This window comes from Saccopteryx bilineata, chromosome 2 (genome assembly GCF_036850765.1).
Source record: "Saccopteryx bilineata isolate mSacBil1 chromosome 2, mSacBil1_pri_phased_curated, whole genome shotgun sequence".
In the NCBI taxonomy this organism is placed as follows: Eukaryota; Metazoa; Chordata; class Mammalia; order Chiroptera; family Emballonuridae; genus Saccopteryx; species Saccopteryx bilineata.
Window position 1 is genome coordinate 286,666,128 of NC_089491.1, and position 21,032 is coordinate 286,687,159.

General features: G+C 49.6%; 1 protein-coding gene across 1 annotated transcript in view; it reads left to right on the top strand.

Annotated features, from left to right (window-relative positions):
* BRINP2 (BMP/retinoic acid inducible neural specific 2) overlaps nucleotides 1–20,580 on the top strand; it is a 98,247-nt gene extending 77,667 nt beyond the window's left edge. Inside the window, exons 5-8 of the mRNA XM_066261211.1 lie at nucleotides 8,130–8,235; nucleotides 11,176–11,412; nucleotides 14,074–14,296; nucleotides 16,316–20,580. Of these exons, the coding sequence (XP_066117308.1) occupies nucleotides 8,130–8,235; nucleotides 11,176–11,412; nucleotides 14,074–14,296; nucleotides 16,316–17,432 (1,683 nt within the window). The 3' untranslated portion in view covers nucleotides 17,433–20,580. The remainder of the gene's footprint in view (nucleotides 1–8,129; nucleotides 8,236–11,175; nucleotides 11,413–14,073; nucleotides 14,297–16,315) is intronic.
* The last annotated feature ends 452 nt before the right edge of the window (nucleotides 20,581–21,032 follow it).

Sequence of the window (21,032 nt, forward strand, 5' to 3'; positions counted from 1 at the left end):
TCACGGGAGAAAGGACGGGCAACTGCGTGAAATGCCGCTGAGCAGTCAGATTGAGAACTGACCTTCCGCTGGGCAACGTGGAGGTAACTGGGAACCGAGATAAGAGTAGTTTCAGTGGCACGAACCAGGGAAAGGCTGGGTGGAGACAGTTCAAGAGAGGAGGCAAAGGGAAGAATCAGAAAAGTAGGGACAATGATTTAGGATTTGGCTATCAAGGCAAAGAACAAAAAAAAACGGGTGATAGCTGGAGAGTGCTGTGGGGTCAGGAGAGACTGTGTTTCTGTTCGTCAGGTGAGATATTCCAGAATATTGGTATGTGAATTGAGATGATTGGGGTGGAGAGGGAGGGTGCACAGAGGAGCATGAACACTGCCCTTTGTAAGAGGAGGCAATGGGGGTGCACAGGATGAATGCAGTGGGATGCCAGATGTGGGGAGGGGTGTGGGTGTTCTCTTCTGATGGGTTTCATTTCCTCCATAGAACCAGAAGCAAAGTTTTTGGCTAACAGGAAGAGGAGCTGTTGAGAAAAGAACACATGAAATGGTCCTTTCAGGGAGTGGGAGTTAGTATAGCACTCGACTAGATACATGTGTTGGGTGGTTGCTCTGACAGCCCATTTGAGACTTCCCGGTCGTAATTATAGCACGAGACCAGTCAGCAGAGTTGTGAGTTTTATCAGCTACATTCAGCAATTCATATTCAGCCAGGCATGAAATAGATGAAGGGTTGGATTTCATTAAGGTGTGTGTGTGTGTGTGTGTGTGTTTTCAAGATGAAAGAAAAAGACATGAGGGAGCTGCGAGTATACAGACAGGAGTGATCACAGTGAGGGACCATGAGATTTGAGAGCATGGGATGACAGAAAGTGCAAAGTTGGTCAGGTCAAAAATTTGGAAGTCTAAGTAGGGTTTCTCTAAATTCAAGTTTACATTGTCGCTGACATTAGGGAGGTATGATGACCTGTTTGAGGGGAGAGACGAAGGAGGCACGAGTGTGTGATGCTTACTGTTGAGACTACAGAGGGAGTGCAGCTGCCAACACAAATCGGCACCTGGGGCGGGGACGTGGGAGCCGGTGGCCAAGATGGGGTTGGAGGACAAGATGAGGCAGTGAGGGGAGGAGCCAGGGAACTGAGAGGCCAGGGGCTTAAAGCGCCATCAACATGGATGCTGACGTCAACAGGAACGATGCAAGACCTGGTAGTGGTCAGAAAGACGGTGGCAAGCAAGCTTAACATTGAAAATCCTCAATGAGTGAAGGGGGGTAATAGGAAAAATAGACCGCGCCCAGGGGAGTGGTGGGTGACGGAGTCCTGGTGGTTCTGGCTTTGAAGGAGCTGGTGGTGGTTTAGAGAGGAAAGGGAAACGGGTCCAGGATATCACAGTGGCAGACTCATCTGACTTCCATGCCCAGGAGAGTGAGGTGTGGAAAAACAGGCAGCCCTACATGCGTCTTCTATGGGGCTGATCAGCTGATCTATCATTTCTAGCTGACACAATGACCTCTGAGGCTACGAGGTGCTTGTGAGAGGGACTGGGTCTTATTCATCTCTGGTTCTCAGTAAGAGCACAGAGCTTGCCACATTTTGGGTAATGAGTAAAGGTTTGTTGAATGAATGAATGAATGAGTGAATGAGTGAGTCATTGACCCTATTTTTCACGTGGTTTAGGCTCCTCTCGGTGTTAGTGCAAATGCATATGAGCATGTCAGTTGAAATAAGCAAAATCTACTTAAGGTAGCTTGAGTATAAAGATGGTTGACTACTAAGAGGACTTTGGTGAAGAATGTCACAGATCTGTAAGACAGGACCCTAAATCCAATCCAGACACATGGGGCTTGTGAAAGAACAGTCATGCTCCCAGCCTACTCCTCCGTGTTTGTTTCTGCCCATGTCTCTATTTTCCACCTCCACATGCTCATCTACCTGCATCTCTTGTGTAAGTTCTCGCCTCTGTTTATCCCAGACCCCCCCCCCCCCCCCGTGCGCCTCTGGTTTCCGCGTACACGTGCCTTTGCCTTGCTGTGGAGCTGACTCTGGCCCTTAAGGAAGGCTCTCTCTTGGTGTCATCTCCCCCCAGTGCCATAAGGGCAGGGACCACTTTCTTGCTCACTGTTCTATCCTCAGTTCCTGGTGCTTGACAATGATTTATTCTGATTTTTGTTAAGTGTCCACAATCGCCCTGTAGATTTTTTCTCTCAGTTCACTGTTCTAAATTCCCGGGAGCAATCATCCGTTCCAGAGCCTACCCTAGTCTAATGTAAAGAGGGGGGCTGCATGGTCTCAGCCATGGCTTCCTGGACTCACCTCTTCCGTAAAGATTGTGGAGTGAGGGTTCGGCAACGTGCCCCAAACCACATCTATTACAGTGCCCGTGGGAGTCCTTTCCAGAACTATCGCCACTGTTCATCTCCCTGAGAGGGGGGGCCACCATTCTTGGGAGCCTCTCTTTGGAACATCTCCATTCACACATAAAATGTGGGAAGACTCTCAGCTGCCCCTGGGCGGACTGACCTGGGGTTTTTCTGTTGAGGACCGTGGTTCTCCCCAGGGAATGTAATTCAGAGAACCACGAGACACGGGGTCATTTAGTGTTTTCTCCCTTCACTGCTCCGAGCCCTCAGCTCTGCCTGGCACAGTGAGGTCTAGAGACCTGTCCAAGGTCACAGCTAACCTAAGGGGCAAGGGGAGGTGTTGGCATCCCACCCAACAGCTTTGCTCACCTTCTAGGTTGACCTGTCCCGATGCAGAGGTGTCCCACCAGAGACCGTCTCTGCTCTAGCACGCATCGCGTTGACAGGTCCACAGAGCAGGCAGCGCACAGCCGCTGTGGTGCCGGCCTCCCACTTCCCTGGCCTGAGCATTCCCTGGCCGCAGCTGAGCTGGCTCCCCACGCTGTCCTTCCTCTGGGGGGCAGTGGGTCGGGTGAGGGACTGCTCACCTGCTCAGCCAGAAAAGGAACAGTCTGCCATCATACCTGCCTGTCTTCTGTTTATCTAAGGAGGTGTGCTCTTACTCTTTCCCTTCCTTAACAATGTCCTTCCACCATCAGTTTCCAGTTATCCAACACAGTCCTCGGAGAGCCCACTGCGATCGCCCTCTGAGGCAAGGGGTACCCCCATCAGCACACACCTCTAGTATCAGACTTGGCACATTACACTGCAGCTGTATACATGCCACCCCTCCTGCATCCCCACACTCACCACGACAGAACAGCTTCGAGCAGTAGGGACCCTGTGGCATGCAAATGGTTCTGGGTCCCTTCACGGTGTTTGGCACATGGTAAGACACACAATAAAGGGTGGGTAGGTGACGGTGGGCTGAATGGTTTAGGGAGAAACAAACTTGCTCAGGTGAGGAGATCTGGGCTTAGGTTTCAGCCTTAGATGCTTCTGATTTCTAGGACCCTAGGGAGTTACCGAACTTGACTTAGAGTTTCCAACTATGGGACTTACCTAAACCCAGGGCTTACATTCAGTTGTACGGCCGCACAGTTACTAAAATATTAAAACACTTCTATATTAGCTGGTAAATGGTCTTCACCATCACCGTCTGCGTGACACTGTAACCACTGCGCCCCTCCCCTGGAGACTCCAGATTCCCCGTGACAGTAACCAAACGGCTAACGCACCTCGGGAAGCCTCCATAACCCTGCTTGGGCACACCCTGTCCTACCTATGGATAAATATTGTGAATATTACCTCTGTTCTTGGCTGGGGTGATACCAAATGATATGGTTCACATAAAAACACTCTGCAAACTGTCAGGGGCTGAATATATTTCCATCCTGCCCACAACTCCCAAGACAGAATCAGAGCCGTGAAGGAGGGGAGGGAGGCTGGTCCTCACTTGCAGCTCACCCTCTACTTAATGGAAGCCTGGGGAAGGGCTTGGCAGGGAGGGCCTGAGACGCTCCGGAGTGAACTGAAAAGAGCCCACACCAAAATTCAGGTGGTTCCCGAGGTGGCAAAAGGGAGCTGTCCTCACGAGCATCCTTAGGATGGCTGGTTCCTGTTGCTCATGGCAGCGGCCGGGGTTCAGTTCGCAGGTCTTAGCACACAGGCACCAGCCCTGCTCTCTCAGGCGGCTCCGTGGCTCCCAGGGAGGAGCCCATTTTACTCGCCCTTAGCTTTGCAGGTGTCCCATCGGGTAGGACAGGAGCAGCTGGAAGTGAAGGGCAGGGGGAGGAAAGTAGGCTGCGGAATGAGGCTTCGCCCGACCTGGTATTTATGGAAAACTGGACGTGCTAATGAACCTGAGACCCATCAGGGCGTGCTGATGGCAGGCTGGTCTCTGTCAACAGACCAATTAGCACACAATTATTTTCCCTTTCTGAAAGCTGAGCTGAGATGCTCCCTGAGCGTGTGCGGCTGAGTGAGCAGCGCTTCCTGTCACCTCTGTGGGCCCTCATGATCACCTGCCTGAGCCGCCTGCCTCTTCTATATACAAAGGCACAGGGTTCTGCAGGCCAACCCTGTCAGACTTCCGTCGCTGGGAATGGGGACTTCAGGCCACCAAGCTGCTTCTCAAGTTCGTGCTCAGGCACCATCTGCAAGAGCGCCCCCTCCAACTCCCTCTCTCCTCCCCGCTTGCTCGGGGAGGACCGAGGTAGCTCAGAGCAGAATGGCCACAGGAAGAGAGATGACAAGGGGATCGAGTGACGCCAGACTGAGCATTCCTCCTCGTGGAGGTCTGGCCTGGCGAGATACTTCCCGCTAACAGGCAGTGAGCCCGTGGGGACCACGGTCCCGGTCTCCTCCTCATTCCTATCCTTGGGATACAATTTATAAAGCAAAGCTACTCAATGCTCTTTCAGTAACTTACCTAACTGATTGTCCGCTTGTGGAACTGACCTTTGGAAATAGCAAAGGCAAGGTCGGAAAAGAGCACCAGAGGCAGCCCCAGAATGCTAACTAGAAGGCAGGAAGGTGGTAGGGAGGAAGGGTTAGTGGTGGGACTAAGAGAGGAAGGTGGCCATTCTCAGTTTTCCTCCCTGGCGGTCATCCTGGTCTCCATACGGTGGGTAGCCCCCTCCTTGTCTGGACCCAGTGCTGGGGAGTGACCAACTCAGCAGTGGGTGGGTAGAAAACCCTGTGCAGAACTCTGTGACAGTGTGGTGGCCAGTTCACCTGGAACTGGGGACAGGCAGGTCTCCCAAATGCCACACCCACCATCCCACCCTACCCTTCAGCCCAATCCATTCCAAAAGGGACTGACTCTCCCAGAATAGGTGGGCTGGTCCTTAGCCATGGCTCTTCTCATAGGGATTTTCATACCATGTGGATAAAGAAGACCTCCCTTGCACTACGGCAAAGCTCTACCTTCCCACTTCAGCCCGACAACTCGCCCATCACTCATGCATACAATACAGAGACATTATTCAGCCCCCATTGCCCGCCCGTTGGGCATGCAACAGTCAGAACTCGCAGATTGTGGAAACATATCTCCACTTGTCTATACACTCCTTATGGCAGTGACTGGTCCTTACACACCCAGCTCGGATTGCTCCTTGAATATTTAGTAAATGACCTTGACTAGGTCATTGAAGCAGTCTGGCCTTGGTTTGCTCATTTATAACATAAGGACGCTACAAACTCAAGGCCGTACAATCTGTTTTGACCCAGTTTCACATTCTGAGGAGAAGGCAGATGACAAAAATATGCTGTTTAAAGGATTTAAGAAGTGATGTTATCTCACGGGTCTCACTCACTGTTTTCTGCAGTCTGTAGATGCGCCCTCACAGGAGACACGGGGCATTGAACTGGGTTCTCGGGACTCAAGGTTAAAATCCTGTTTCGGCTACTCAGCAACCTGAAACCTTGGGTTCTTCCTTTGGAGAATGACAGGAGTGACATTCATCTCAGAGAAGAACTGTGAAGGTGAAACAGGATGACCTTGGAGGGGGAACTTGGAGGATGGACTTAGAAAACTGTGGGGAGGTTGTTCTTGCCCCTGTCGTGATCTTGGTCACGTTCTCCATTCAGGCTGTCTTGGTGTTCCTCATGTACTATATTAACCATTGTCCCCTGGTCTTTGTCGTTACCTGCTTTTCTCTCAGTTCCTTCCCCATTCCATCCCATCCCTACTCATCCTTCAAGACCAATTTCTGGCTCACCTCCTGCATGACGCCTTCTTTGATTACTAAAGCTACCAGTATCTCCTCCATCTCTCTCCCCACTGTATGTTAAGTCAGTATCACATCTTCTCTCATTTGATTACTCTGTTCCAAAGATATATATATTTATATTTAAAAAATATATATTTATATACCTAATTATATAAAATATAAATTATTATATATTTGTATAAATTTATTTATATATATTTATATAATATATACAGTGGTACCTTGAGATATGAATTTAATTCGTTCTGTAACCGAGCTCATAAGTCAGTCAACTCGTATATCAAACTGCCAATACTGCACTTCTGCGCCAACGCGCCAACTAGCCGCAGCTTCCCGAATCACGACTTGTATGTCGGAATTTCGCTCGGATCTCGAACAAAAATATGGACTGAGCTGCAGTTCATATCTTAAAAAATTCGTATGTTGGTCTGTTTGTATATCAAGGTACCACTGTATATTTATAATATATATATTTAAGCCTAAATATACTAAATTTCCTTTAAGCATGTCACTTATGCTTTGGTAGTCACCACGGTGAGTAACAGAGCACTAAACACTTACACTCCACCCTTTGGAACCATGTGTTTTAGATCATGTGGCCCCTCCTTTTTCTCAGAGTTCACTTTTCTCCCATCTCTTCCTGTCCACTTCCTACTTATCTTTAAGTACTAATTCAGTTGGCCTCTTCTCCACTACTTCTTCCCTCGTTTTCTCCTTGTTTAGAGCCGTGCCCTCCTTGGTACTCATGACACATGGCTTCTGCTTGGCTTGGCTGTGTATCAGTCAGTTGTCTATGCACCTTCCTCCCCGACAGATTGTAATCTCCTGGAGGATATGGTCTAGAACATGTGCATCCTTGTGCCTATTCCTCCACACACACACCCCAAAGCCTGGAGCCTATTACTCATACATTCTCCAATTTATTGAGTTCCTTCCATGTGCCAGGCACTGTGTTAATTGCTGCTGACAACACAGTAAGCAAAATTAACACAAGCTTACTTCATGGAGCCTTTGGAGTGCAGAGGACCCAGACAGGAACAAAATACTCGCAGAAAAAGATGGGACACGGCAGCCCACCCGCCTGCTGCAGAGAGAGGTGCCTAGAGCCAGGGGAGGGGGCGAGAGGGATCGGGGTGGACTTCCTGGAAGGACTTAGGGAAAGGCACGCTATGAATGTTTGATGAATTGCATGGAACTGAAACAGTGGCTGCTCAATAAATACTAGTTGATTGGTTGATTGATTGTTGGCAAAGCCTTCGGAGATCCCAAGAAGCAAGGCTTCAGGTCCCCATCATTCTTATTACATAATTATTTCCGTGCATTTAAAGCGCCCCATTTTTCATCCTATACTTTAAACATCAGGGAAAAACTGATAGGCCGACTTTATAATATTTTAAAATGACTCTATGGTGTTTTGGAATGTTACACAGCTATAAGACTTTATGTATATTTAATATACTTAGTAAAATATGCAGTAAGCCCTGGCTGGTTTTCTCTAAGGACTTCTCGGTGCCGAGGTGGGACTTAAATGTTTAATACTAATAATAATACTCATAATTCATATTTCTCTAGTGCTTTTCATCTTTGGGATCCCCAAAGCCTGTGAGCACCACAGTAAGTGGTTGCAGCTGGGCTCACCAGCAGGCTGACAGCATCCACATCTGGCCTCCTGTCTTCCTCCGGGGGAGGGGGGGGACCCTGCTTAAAGGTCCAGCTTCTTCTGCCTGCGTTGGGTTTTCTCCTCCCAGACAGGACTTCTCTCTCATCGGCTGCCTCTGAAAGACGCCCACTGTGTGTAACGACTGCCTTCAGCCATGTACTACTGCCGGTCACTGTCTTAGGACGAGGACAGAAAGTGACTTTGTGCTCCAGGGGTGGGGGAACACATGCCATTCCTTTGGCCGGTCAAGGACAGGACACAGAGCTAGAGATGGGCTGAGTGGAGACGTGAAGGGGAGAGGGAAGGTCTCCTCTTGTTGTCTAACCCTGCATTTCCTTTTCTAGGTCACCGAGACCAGGACCGGCCCTCTGGGCTGCAGCAACTACGACAATCTGGACTCGGTCAGCTCGGTCCTGGTGCAGAGTCCGGAGAACAAAGTGCAGTTACTTGGTAAGTCGCTCGGGGATGGGGTTCACTCTCCTCACACCTGGTGAAACACCCGGACCACCAAGGAGCGGTTGGAAGTCCTGCCTGCCCCACCCACTTGCGCAACCCTTCTTAAGACGAGTTCTGGGACTTGAACAACTTTCCATTGTTATTTTGAGAAAACTTCTGATGGGATTCGCCCCACACCCAAGACCTATTGCTCATACCACTCGACACCCAAACCCTCGCCTCACAGTCCTTCCGAGAACTCTGTCACTGTCCTATAGCAGTAGCATCCGCCCTTACATGCTTGACCGAGTTCACTGGTCTCCTTTGCTGCCCAGAGAACCCTCTGCTTTTATCCTAAGATCACCCTGGGAACAGCTGTCCTTGCAGGATGGTTATGGGGCCTCCAACTCTAGCTCAGCTAAGAACTGTGCAAACTGTGGGCCCGCTGGTTACCCTGAGCACGGTCCCTGCTTTCTGTCATTAGCCTGAAATCTCCCATGGGAGAGCAAAGCCAGGACAGAGTTTAAGAGGAATGGGGATCTCAGCTGAAGACGGAACAGCAAACAGTAAAGCAGGAAACCCATTGGAAAGGGAGCTCCACCAGGTCCGGAGGCTGGCAGATGAAGGTGGCACACGGCTCCCGCGCCCCGTCCCCTGGGCATGCATGCCGATTCAGACAGAGCTATTTGGCAGTGGGGAAAGTTCATTTTTCTTAAGGCCTAACTGAATTGGACTCTGCTTAAGATATTATTGTCTCTGTATTATAAAATCAATAGCCCTCATCCAGGATCTACGATTACACATTCCAGGCAACCTGAGCCGGATGCAACCCATAAATGCTTTAGGAACCAAGGAAGAGAGGATAGAGAGGAGTAAAAGACTCATTTATTTAAAGGCACCTAACGCAGTTAGCATCCCTCTCCTCCTGTGTGCCTGGATGAGATGGGTTGGTGTATGGAAATTAGCAACAAGTATAGTTCGGAATGTCTGGTGGTTCATTTGGAATAGTTAATGCCATTTAAATTTATAGTCCATCACTCACGCAGACATTGCTCCGGGCACTGATTTCAGAGCAGAGCAGTGGGAATGTTACGGTGAGGAGGAGGGAGGCTGTGTGGGGCGGTGGAAGGGCGGACTGGCAGGGGAGTGAGGGCTGAAAGCCAGTTTGCGGACAAGGAGTGTGGGGAGGACTGCTCAAGCACATCTGGGCACAACATCAAGAAAGGAAGATCCGGCCCTGGCTGAGCGTTGGCCTGGCATGCAGGAGTCCTGGGTTCGATTCCCGGCCAGGGCACACAGGAGAAGCGCCCATCTGCTTTTCCACCCCTCCCCCTCTCCTTCCTCTCTGTCTCTCTCTTCCCCTCCTGCAGCCAAGGCTCCATTGAAGCAAAGATGGCCCGGTCGCTGAAGATGGCTCTGTGGCCTCTGCCTCAGGTGCTAGAATAGCTTTGATTGCGGCAGAGCGACGCCCCAAGATAGGCAGAGCATCGCCCCCTGGTGGGCATGCTGGGTGGATCCCAGTCGGGTGCATGTGAGAGTCTGTCTGACTGCCTCCCCCCCACCCCCGTTTCCAACTTCAGAAAAATACAAAAAAAAAAAAAAGAAAAGAAAAGAAAGAAAGATCTGGGAGCGGTTCAGAATCGGAGGGAGACCACAGACAAGAACCCCAAACACCCACTGCTGCTGCAATTCTAACTTCTAGTTTGAGGTCGGCTGAGACTGGGATACATACTACGAGCTCTCTGGTTTCCTGTCAAGGACAGGGTCAAGGGTGTGAAAATAAAGAGCTGGCAGACATTTGAGGAAAGGGGAGCACACATCATGTCCAGAAGTCCCCATGTTCCTCACTCTCCTGACAAGGGATCTCACAGTGTCCCTTGCTGGGTGAGCCTCCCACAGGTCTGACCTTGAACACGCGCAGGATATGTCCAAAGGCTCACCTGTTCTTCATCCATCCCTTGATATGCTTCCAGCAGCCACCTCGGGTGGCTTGAAGCCAACTAGGCATATATTCTGCTACTGGTAAACTAGCAGCCACTACAAATGGGTGGGAGAACTATAGCTTTAGTGGATTACAGCCAAGATCAGCGGAAGCTAATTAGAAGACTGCTGAGAGCCATTCACAACTACCCAGGCCCGACTGACCGTGGGATGTCTACCACTGTCCTCCCTTCAGTCTTCCTCAAGAGTGAAATCACATTGAGATGGGGCAGCCAGTCCCAGTTATGCAAGTGTGGCCAGAAGGAACAAGGGCAGGATCTGACACCAAGCTGACTTTACTAGTACGGTGACTGGGGCAGGTCACTTTGGTCATTGGGCTTGGATTTCCTCACCTATAAGAGGCTCTGTCACTTGTGATTACGTGGGAAAAGTACTTGGGGTAGTGCCTGGCCACGAGGTACCCACAATACCTGTCCCTGCCTCCTAATCAAGGCAGCCTCTGCCATCAGGGCTGGGGTGGGAGCCCCAGGAGAATCGACATTCACTAAACATCCTAGGATGCCTGCTGCTAATCTCCGTGAAGCTAGAAACAGGATAGTTATCAGAGACAAAGCAAAAAGCCCATCAAGGCTTGATTCCTCCCCCATGAGAGCTGTAAGCTCTTCTTTTATCTGAAACATCTTCCTGTTTCCAGCCTAGAAATGCTGACGTGTAGCCCAGCAGCCTGTTCATATGATATGCACACTCTCAATTTGGCTGATATAAGGGGTTCGACTGAGCCTTGGGCTTTGATGTTCCTCATTTACATATTCAGATCCTCCCCCATCTGTCACTGGGGCAGCGACTACCCTCTCTCCCCACCGGCTCAGCGGGATCAGGCCCTGGGGTGACCATGCTTGGGCCCAGGATGCACAAGGCAGCAGGACCCCAGCTGGGGCCCCTGCAGCCATGGATGAGGGAAACAGAGTGTCCAGTGGTTCCGCCTGGCGATTCGCTGACCTGCCCTTTCCCTAGGCCTGCAGGTGCTGCTGCCCGAGCACCTGCGCGAGCGCTTTGTGGCGGCCGCGCTCAGCTACATCACGTGCAGCTCGGAGGGTGAGCTTGTCTGCAAGGACAATGACTGCTGGTGCCAGTGCAGCCCCGCCTTCCCGGAGTGCAACTGCCCCGACGCCGACATCCAGGCCATGGAGGACAGCCTGCTGCAGATCCAGGACTCCTGGGCCACTCACATCCGGCAGTTTGAGGAGTCAGGTGAGCAGGCGCCAGTCCCAGTTTCCCTCTCTGTAGACGGGAGGTGGCTGTGAGGTGCAGGGTGAGAGCAGGGGGCCTCAGCTTGGATCCTGGCTCAGCCACCTCTGCGACCTCACGCAGGTTCTGTCACCACTCTGAGTCTCAAGGCGTTTCTTTTTGTTCTAGATGAAAGTGGACATAATACCTACCAAACAGACATGTTTTAGGGACTTAATAAGCTAACTGAGAGCTAACGAAGGCATAGGCCCTGTCTTGTTTGATGCTGATCCCACAGTGGCTAGACCAGTGCCTGCACAGCAGGTGCACAGTAAACATTTGCTGAATGAATGGAGTGCATAGAAAAGTTCTAGGAGACCCAGACATCCTAGGCTTGGCTTGTTGCTGGGATAATGACTATCAGTGTTCCCTTGAGACCTCGGTCCCGAGGACTTGGTTTTGCATCCTCATTCTGTGTTATGGTCTGAATGTTTGTGTTCCCCAAAATTCATATGTTGAAAATCTAGTGCCCAAGGTGATGGCTTTGGAGAGCAATGAGGGCATGAGGGCAGAGCCTTCAGGCAGGGGATCAGTGCCTTCATCAAAGAGGCCCTGGAGAGACTTCTAACCTTTTCCACCCTGTGAGGACACAGGGAGGAGTCAGCCATCGGCAGCCCCAAGCGGGACTTTTGCTAGAACCTGACCACACGGAACCCTATTCTGTGACTTCCAGCATCCAGAACTGTGAGAAATAGGTTTCGGTTGATTATGAGCCACACAGTTGGTGCTACTTTGTTAAAGCAGTTGAACGGACTGAGACGCCCTGGGGCCAGCCAACTCTACGACCTTAGATGGGCCAACAGCGTCTCAGCGCCTCAGCCTCCCCATCTGTTCGACAGAGAAAGTACCGATAATAGCTGGAGAGAAGACTTGAGTTGGGATCATTTAGATAAAATTAATGTAAAAAGAACCCTGCACAATAGTCATACATTTCAATACTAATGAAGGATATGGACATACAGTGGTCCCTTGTCTGTCACGGGGGTTAGGTTCCAGAACCATGACAGGCAAAAATCCACAATGTAGCGACCTGATACTTGTTTTATTATTTATATATATTTTAAGGCTTAATAAACCCTCCCCACACTCTTATAAACCTTTCCCACACTATTACTAACCTTTTTCACACTTATCTTGCTCATTTTACCACAAAAAATTAAAATAATAAATATATAAAAATACCCATATACAGCAAAATTCTGCGATGTAGTGAAAAATCCGCGGTACAGTGAGACCGCGAAAAGTGAACCACGATATGGCGAGGGATGACTGTATCTCAAAAGCAAAATGTTGGATAAGACAAAGCAAGATGAAAAAGGTATATATTGCATAGATATTGATATGTAATGTTTATTCATAATGCTATAATTATTAAATATAATATATATTTAATGCTATTTATGTGAACTTTAAGAACATGATAGTCAATATTTAGTACTTTTTATAGACAAATAACACGTGTAGAGCACTTAAAAATATGTGATAATGCTAAAGAAAGCATCCAAGGGGTGCCAACATCTAGATGGAGACAAGGAAGTTTGGGGTCTTCAAATATACTGTTTTGTCTTATTTCCTTAAAATAAAATCTGAAACCAATATGACAAAATGCCAAATGTTAGGTGGTCAGCACATGGTGCTCATCTCTTTTGTATGCTTAAATGTTTTAGAAACAGAACTGTGCACATGGTAGCTGTAAGTTTTATGATTGGGATGAGCCTCCTGTCTTCTGGGAGGATGCAGGACCAGGTGTGTGGGAATCAGAATCAGCTGAAGCCCCAGGCATCGTCCAAGTTCTAGACCAGCCAGTAAGCAGCTCAGAAGAGTAGCACATTCCAGTCCTCCAACCCCAGCCGCTACGTGCTCCGGGGGGTATTGGCTCCCTACCTCTCCTGGGTCTGGAAAATGGCTTTGGGCTTCCACCACCATGAGTTACTGCTAATTAGTCAATGAGGATTCTCTGGGTCTCCACCGGGAGACCGGTGGCTGCAGATCTCATACAAGCAGAGCTGTGGACAGAGATCTGAGCATGAATTCAGAAATCATGTTGTGCCAGGAAACTCTGAGATCTCAGACTTGCCATAGGAGTTGAGAACCAGAAAGCACGTTGCTTCTGGATTAGCTACAGGACAGAACGGGTATCTGGCCAAGAAGAGACTGAAAAGTTTATAGGAAGATTTCTAAGCTGGGTGTACTATCTTCTCTGTGTCCGTATTGTCAGTCTTGTGAATTCTCGTCTTCGTAAGTCCGTCCTTTTCCATAGAGCTTTCTGTAGCTATTGAAGACTGACCTGAGACATTGCTGTGAGTGACTTACAAGGAGCTAGAAAGGGAGAGGAGACACATCCCAAGGTCACTGGTCCCTTGGGTGGTGTCAGAGATCAGTTTTGAAATTCAGAAGCATGTTAAGGGCAGGAAGGATGGGAAAGAATCCTGAGAACATATTTTATGACATAGTAATGATTTCTCCATGAAGCTAGTGAAAAAGAGATGAACGAAGGGCCTGGAGAGTGAATGGGTGGACTCGTTCTGCACGCAGTGACCCTGAAGGGCTGCGGGGCACCTGCCTGCCCCTCCCAGGGTATGGGCAAGGCTCCTGCTCAGCTCTGCCCCGTGTTCTTGCCCACAGAGGAATTCCAGGCCCTGCTGAAGAGACTGCCTGATGACAGGTTCCTGAACTCCACCACTGTTTCCCAGTTCTGGGCCGCGGACGCCAGCCTCCAGCACCGCTACCAGCAGCTGGGAGCCAGCCTGAAAGGGCTCTTCAAGAAGACCCATCGGATCATCCGCCGGCTCTTCAACCTCTGCAAACGCTGCCACCGGCAGCCCCGCTTCCGCCTGCCCAAGGAGAGGTGAGCCCCCAGATGCCGGAGCCCAAGCCCAGCCTCTGCCCCAGTGGCGAAGGCCAGCGAGGACCCTCCACCCAACACGGGAGATCTGGGAGCAGTGACCCCCACAGGGCCCTCTGGTTCTCTCGTTATCTTGACCTACTCTTGTGTCATTCTCAATTATGACATGTGGCTACAGTGAGTGAAAAAAAGAGAGAGGCTAATTACCGTTTTCTATAAATGACAATAGATTCAAATGTTATTCTAATAATCGAATTCTCACTGATTTCCAATTTGATAAGTATTTCAAGAAAGAAAGGGGTGGAGCCAAAGCTCACACACTGTATTTCATGAGAGATACAGAGATACACACATTGGGTTGTTTCAAACGAGTGATGGCTCTGAGTCACGAGGGGGCAGCGGTCCCATGTCCTTGGGGACAGAGGGGGTCTGCGTCACCTCAGGCACTCGCTCACTCACTCACTCACCCGTTCGTTCAACCATTTGTTCAACAAGCTTGTGTTCCTTCCATGTCGCATGTCCTTTAATTAAGCTGTGGGGGAGGTCTGTTATTTGGGAAGATTTAATATATATACAGTAACATAAAAACTGAAAAGAATTACAACTCTGTGGCAGCCACTTAAAGCCCTTTAAATTCATGTCTGGCCGGTTGGCTCAGTGGTAGAGTGTCAGCCCGGCGTGTGGAAGTCCCGGGTTCAATTTCAGGCCAGGGCACACAGGAGGAGCACCCATCTGCTTCTCCACCCTCCCCCCTCTCCTTCCTCTCTCTCTCTTCCCCTCCTACAGCCAAGGCTCCATTGGAGCAAAGTTGGCCTGGGTGCTGAGGACGGCTCCATGGCCTCCACCTCAGGTGCTAGAATGGCTCCGGTTGCAATGGAGCAACACCCCAGATGGGCAGAGCATCACCCCCTGGTGGGCATACTGGGTGGATCTCGGTCGGGTGCATACGGGAGTCTGTCTCTCTGCCTCCCCACTTCTCACTGAAGAAAAATTTAAAAAAAATCATGTCCATAGAGCATATATAAAGATGGTGGTCTAGAAGCAAAGGCCAAAGAGAAAAGCAACCACGGGGAAGGAGGTCATGGCGAGCTTGTGAGGGAGGAGGGGGAGATGGGGCATTCCAGGAGCAGGGAGGGAGCTGCCCTGGGAGCACCCCAGGGGCACAACTCTAACTGAGGCACAGGTGCGAAGGAACAGTAATACAGAGGGTGGGCCAGCAAGGGTTCCCAATTACGGTTCATTTCTTTTTCAACAAAATAATTCTGAGATGTTTATCATGCACCAGGAATAGTTCTGGTTTCTAGGAATATGCTGGTGAACAACACAGTGTCTCTACTCCCTTGGCATTAGTAAGGGAGCCGTCCACAAATAAGTCAACAGTAAAGAAGCACAATCGTTTCTGATACCAATCACTGCTGTGGGTTCACGGAAACAGGGCGAGGGCTATAGACTGAGCAGGTGGCTCTTCTGAAAGGGAAGTCATGGAAGATCTCTTTGAGGAGGTGTTATCAACAGAGCCTAAAGCTTTAGAGGAAACTGACCTAGGGAACTCCTATTCTTGGTGGAAGTAGGAGAGAAGCAGAGAATAGAAATGACAGTGACCAACCGTGATGTGGGAAAGAAATCGGTATGATGGAAAAAAGTCTGGCCAGCTGGCTGTTAGATCTTATTTAGAAGATTGCAAACCATATTCGATACTATCCTAATCTCCACCAACTCAGTAGATGGTGGAGAGCTCCTGTAGGCTTTGGAATGAGGGAGTGAGGTGATACCTGGGAGGGAAGAACCTGGCTGATTCCAGGACAAGGCTGATGTCAAATATTTCTGGGGCCGGTCCTTCCGACACTGGGCTCCCCGCCTAGTCAGATTTTGCAAAGTGGTACAGTAGGGTGTCCATCTCTTAGAGAACTTGGGCTTTTCTCTTCCTCGTAGCCTGTTAGCCAGTGTCTTGCTACCCTCAGGGAAGATGACAGGGCATGTCTCCCGGTGACTCTGGCTTCATTTTTATCTCCTCTCCCAAAGGTCCTTGTCCTACTGGTGGAACCGCATCCAGTCCTTCCTGTACTGCGGAGAAAGCACCTTCCCGGGCACCTTCCTGGAGCAGAGCCACAGCTGCAGCTGCCCCTATGACCAGTCTGCCTGCCAGGGCCCCATCCCCTGTGCCTTGGGGGAAGGGCCCGCCTGTGCCCACTGCGCTCGGGACAACAGCACACGCTGCGGGAGCTGCAACCCGGGCTATGTGCTGGCCCAAGGGCTGTGCCGGCCAGAGGTGGCCGAGTCCCTGGAGAACTTTCTGGGGCTGGAGACAGACCTGCAGGACCTGGAGCTGAAGTACCTGCTGCAGAAGTGGGACAGCCGCATCGAGGTGCACTCCATCTTCATCAGCAACGACATGCGCCTGGGCAGCTGGTTCGACCCCTCCTGGCGGAAGCGCATGCTGCTCACCCTGAAGAGCAACAAGTACAAGCCGGGGCTCGTGCACGTGATGCTGGCCCTGTCCCTGCAGATCTGCCTCACCAAGAACAGCACCCTGGAGCCCGTCATGGCCATCTACGTCAACCCCTTCGGGGGCAGCCACTCCGAGAGCTGGTTCATGCCTGTGAACGAGGGCCACTTCCCAGAATGGGAAAGGACTAACGTGGATGCAGCCGCCCAGTGCCAAAACTGGACTATCACCTTGGGGAACAGGTGGAAGACCTTCTTTGAGACGGTCCACGTTTACCTGCGGAGCCGAATCAAGTCCCTGGATGACAGCTCCAACGAGACAATCTACTACGAGCCCCTGGAGATGAGCGATCCCTCCAAGAACCTGGGCTACATGAAAATCAACACCTTGCAGGTCTTTGGCTACAGCCTGCCCTTTGACCCGGAGGCTATCCGGGACTTAATCCTCCAGCTGGACTACCCGTACACTCAAGGCTCCCAGGACTCGGCCCTGCTGCAGCTCGTAGAGCTCAGGGACCGCGTGAACCAGCTCTCTCCACCTGGCAAAGTCCGGCTGGACCTTTTCTCCTGCTTGCTCCGGCACCGGCTCAAGCTGGCCAACAACGAGGTGGGCAGGATCCAGTCTTCCCTGAGGGCTTTCAACTCCAAGCTGCCAAACCCCGTGGAGTATGAGACAGGCAAACTCTGTAGCTAATGGGGAGCCTACTCCTGTGCGGGGCAGGGAGGGGAGCCACGCACCCAGGCCCTCACCGCGGTGCCAACCAGGTGCCCCCTTGAGACTTTCTGCACCTAGCAGATAGGACCTTGGGGCTTGGACTGAAGCAGGCAGGAGAGAAAGAAACAGCCACTGCACACATGCACACACTGGCACACAGTGGCACACGAACACACACACACACACACACACACACACACACACTCCCTCGGGGAGGCTGCAACTCAGCAGCCTCATGTCTGACCAGTCGGGGCTTCCTAGAACGAACGCACTTGAAGGACAGGAACCAAGGGAGAGATTAAGAAAAAAGAACCAGCCAAACCATAAAACAAACAAATCCCTAAAAGTGATTCATACTGTTCAAGGAACCAAGAGGGGACCAGAACGGGAGGGGTGGGAGCCCCCTCTCCCCCTGGTGGAGTCACTTTTGTATTCTTTTTAACCAGATTTCTTAAAATGGCAGTGTTTCGTGATTCCCACATTGGTTCCTACTTTTTGTACTCGGCCTCCTCTGAGCCCTACCGGACGCTGACTGCTCCTCAGGCGGCTCCTTTAAGAAACAGAAGAAGAGACACCAACTGAGGATGCTCAGGGTGGGCAGGTGGCCTTGCAGCCCCTCCTCGCCCCTGCCCCCTCCAGCCCCCCTGGCTTGCCTGGCCACCCCAGTTTTGGGGGCCCTGGTTTGTCCCATAGTCCCCTGAGGTTCAGCCAGACCTCCGCTCCCAACAACACCCGATCTGTCCCAGAAAGCCGCTCTGTCAAGTTAAAGAGAGACAATGTATAGGGAAGCATTCTTTTTTAAAAACAAAATCAAAAATATTTATTTTGTGATTGTTTTCCTTGTCAATCTGCTCCAGCCACATGAATATATGAGTAAAAAATTTAACTGGTTTGATATATTTTTTCAAAAGATCTTTATTAAGGGGAAAGGTGAGAGAGAGAAAGAAGGAAAAAAGAGTATAGTATAGTTCCCTGGGTTGTTTTGTTTTTTTTATTTTTAATTGCTCTGCACGTGACACGTGGGTGTCTTCGATGGTGGATATTGCGATATTGCTGTGTGGGAGGCTGGTTGCTTAGTATAAACACAAGAGAATGCATGCCTCTCCAGACTGGGTGTGAGGGGTGTGTGTGTGTGTGTGTGTGTGTGAGAGAGAGAGAGAGAGAGAGAGAGAGAGAGAGAGAGAACACAGAATGGAGTGAGGCAGAATTTTCTCAGATAATTGCCTGGCTGCCCTACTTCCTAGTAGTGAGGACTAACATGGGTCCTACAACCAGGACTGCCCACCATCAGGGAAGACTATGAAAGTCTGTGCTCTTTAAGGGAACTTCAGCCTTTGTGTTGGGCAAATGCCGGCTAAAGGGAGCTCCACTTTGTCGACACCACAGCGGACATCAGGAGAATCTCCCACACCCAGCATCGTCAAGTCTGCGATCACCCTTTGAGGAAATCGGAAAAGATGCAGACTTAGCATTGGTTTCCTCCATTCTGTTTATCACCTTCCCTGCCTAAAATGCAGGCTTGGCATATGCCACACAGGGCAATACATCCTTCTCTGCTTAGTGCCTTCCCCAGGTGGTATGAGAATCGCTTTGTAGCAAATCTTTTGAAGAACCATGTCTGTCTATTCTCCACGTGTTCTGAGCACAATGCGTCATAGGCGTGACAACCCCCATTTTATTCAAGTGAAAGTCACTGCATAAATACTAAGTACCCCATTTGGTGCCTGTGGTACATCTCAGTTGGTACAAAATAAACTGGGAGACAATGAGAGGATGGTCCTATCTATCTGCCCAAGAGCTTGTACGTTTATCGTTGCATAGAGAAGAATCCGGCATTATATTTAATCCCTGAGCCTTCCTTCGATCCATGAGGACCAGTAATCCTGGGTAGATAAGCAGCCGAGGGCATTTCTTTCTTCACAGCTCCCTGAGGGCTTCCAGGGTGAAAATGCACAGTGATGGATGAACTAGGGGTGCGTGTTATTGCCTATTTCTAGTTCAGCTGCTGCTTGCTTTCGGGAGTGTGTCTCAAGCTCTGTTTCTGAGGGAGACGGAACCAGCAGATGTCACCTTCATCAACGGGGCTGTTGATGTGCTAGAGGAGGATGCTCTCAGTGGGAGGGTTTTGATTCTTTCCAGTGGTGGGGTTTGAGTGTAAGGTAAATCTTAGAGTGTGATTTTAGCACCCTGAGTGTGTGTGTCTACGTGCTGTAGGAATGGGTGGGAAGATGCTTTCACCCACCAATGAAAGGGACACGGTGCACTGCAATATTTTGAGTGGGTAAGAAAGCAATCAAGACTGTGTTTGCACAAAGCAAGCGGTGCAGACTCTAAGTAGCACAAAAGTAATTGCTCCGGTGGGAAGCGAGTCAGTGCATGGGGCCCACATCCCTGCTGGGCCAATCCCACAGCTGAGATGGCGAACTTTAGCTGTCAGTCTCAGGCTGAGACCAGACTGGGGCAAGTGCACTCTTGTGTAATTATTAGGAAGAACTCTGTATCATTTTATTTCAGACTCCTTGTCTCGGGAAGGCTCTGGGGAGATGATGGTGAGATGTATTATGGCTTTAGAAAGAAAAAGATCCAGTGACAAAAATGTTCACTGCTTGAAGGTTTAAACCATGAAGCTGAGTGGATCAACTCTATCTAATAAAGTACCACTACACATTGGTAAATATCAGGAGTGACCTTCTGAACCCGGATGCCAAGTACCGTGCTGATAGAAGGCTTAAAAGACAGTATTAATTAATTACAGTAGTAGAAATGTTTATATTTGACCCTGGTATTTGTGACAGGTGCCTGACTCCTCTGTTCTGAGATAATGATGGGGTACCTGGTGTATAAGGTCTTGGGTCAAAGCAACAGTCCAAAGAATGCTTCCCTAATAGAAGGTAGGTGGAAGGAGACAGACAAATAAAGGACAGACAAGCTTTCTTAATGAGGTTTTAAAGGCTCGAAACCATGAATCCAGCATAGAATTTCTCAAAAACCTAGGCTGAGAAATGCCATAATAATAAAAGGTGACCCCCCCCCATCAAAATCATCACTTTAGAAGTGTATAGTAATCAGAAGATGTGAGCCAACTATTACCAGTTGCAGTTGCAAATAAAGAATTGTCATTAATTAATTAGTCTTGGGTTGTCAATGTTGGTGAACTCACTGTGGAATTAAGAGCCAAATCACAATTCAGTTATGGCTATTACAATCAGGAATCCAAGCTTTAATTGTAACCTTAAAGAACTAATACATCAAATGTAATCTGTCCTAATACTCAAGACTAATACCTCTAATACTAAATAATATACTTAATACCTGCTGCTAATAATATAATGCTACGTTCAACAGGCATACTCACACATTCACAGCCAAAATGGCAAATGAAGATTGCTTCAAATACTGGGTATCACGAATAATTCACATCCAGTTCTTGGCTTCTTTTTACAAATACAAAAACAGCCATCATGACAGGCCCAGCCACCTTATATAGATGGAATACATTACTACGTGATGTCCCACCTCAAAATATCATCTATGAAATCTGTAATTTCATCATATAAGGCTGTTCTCATGCACATAAGA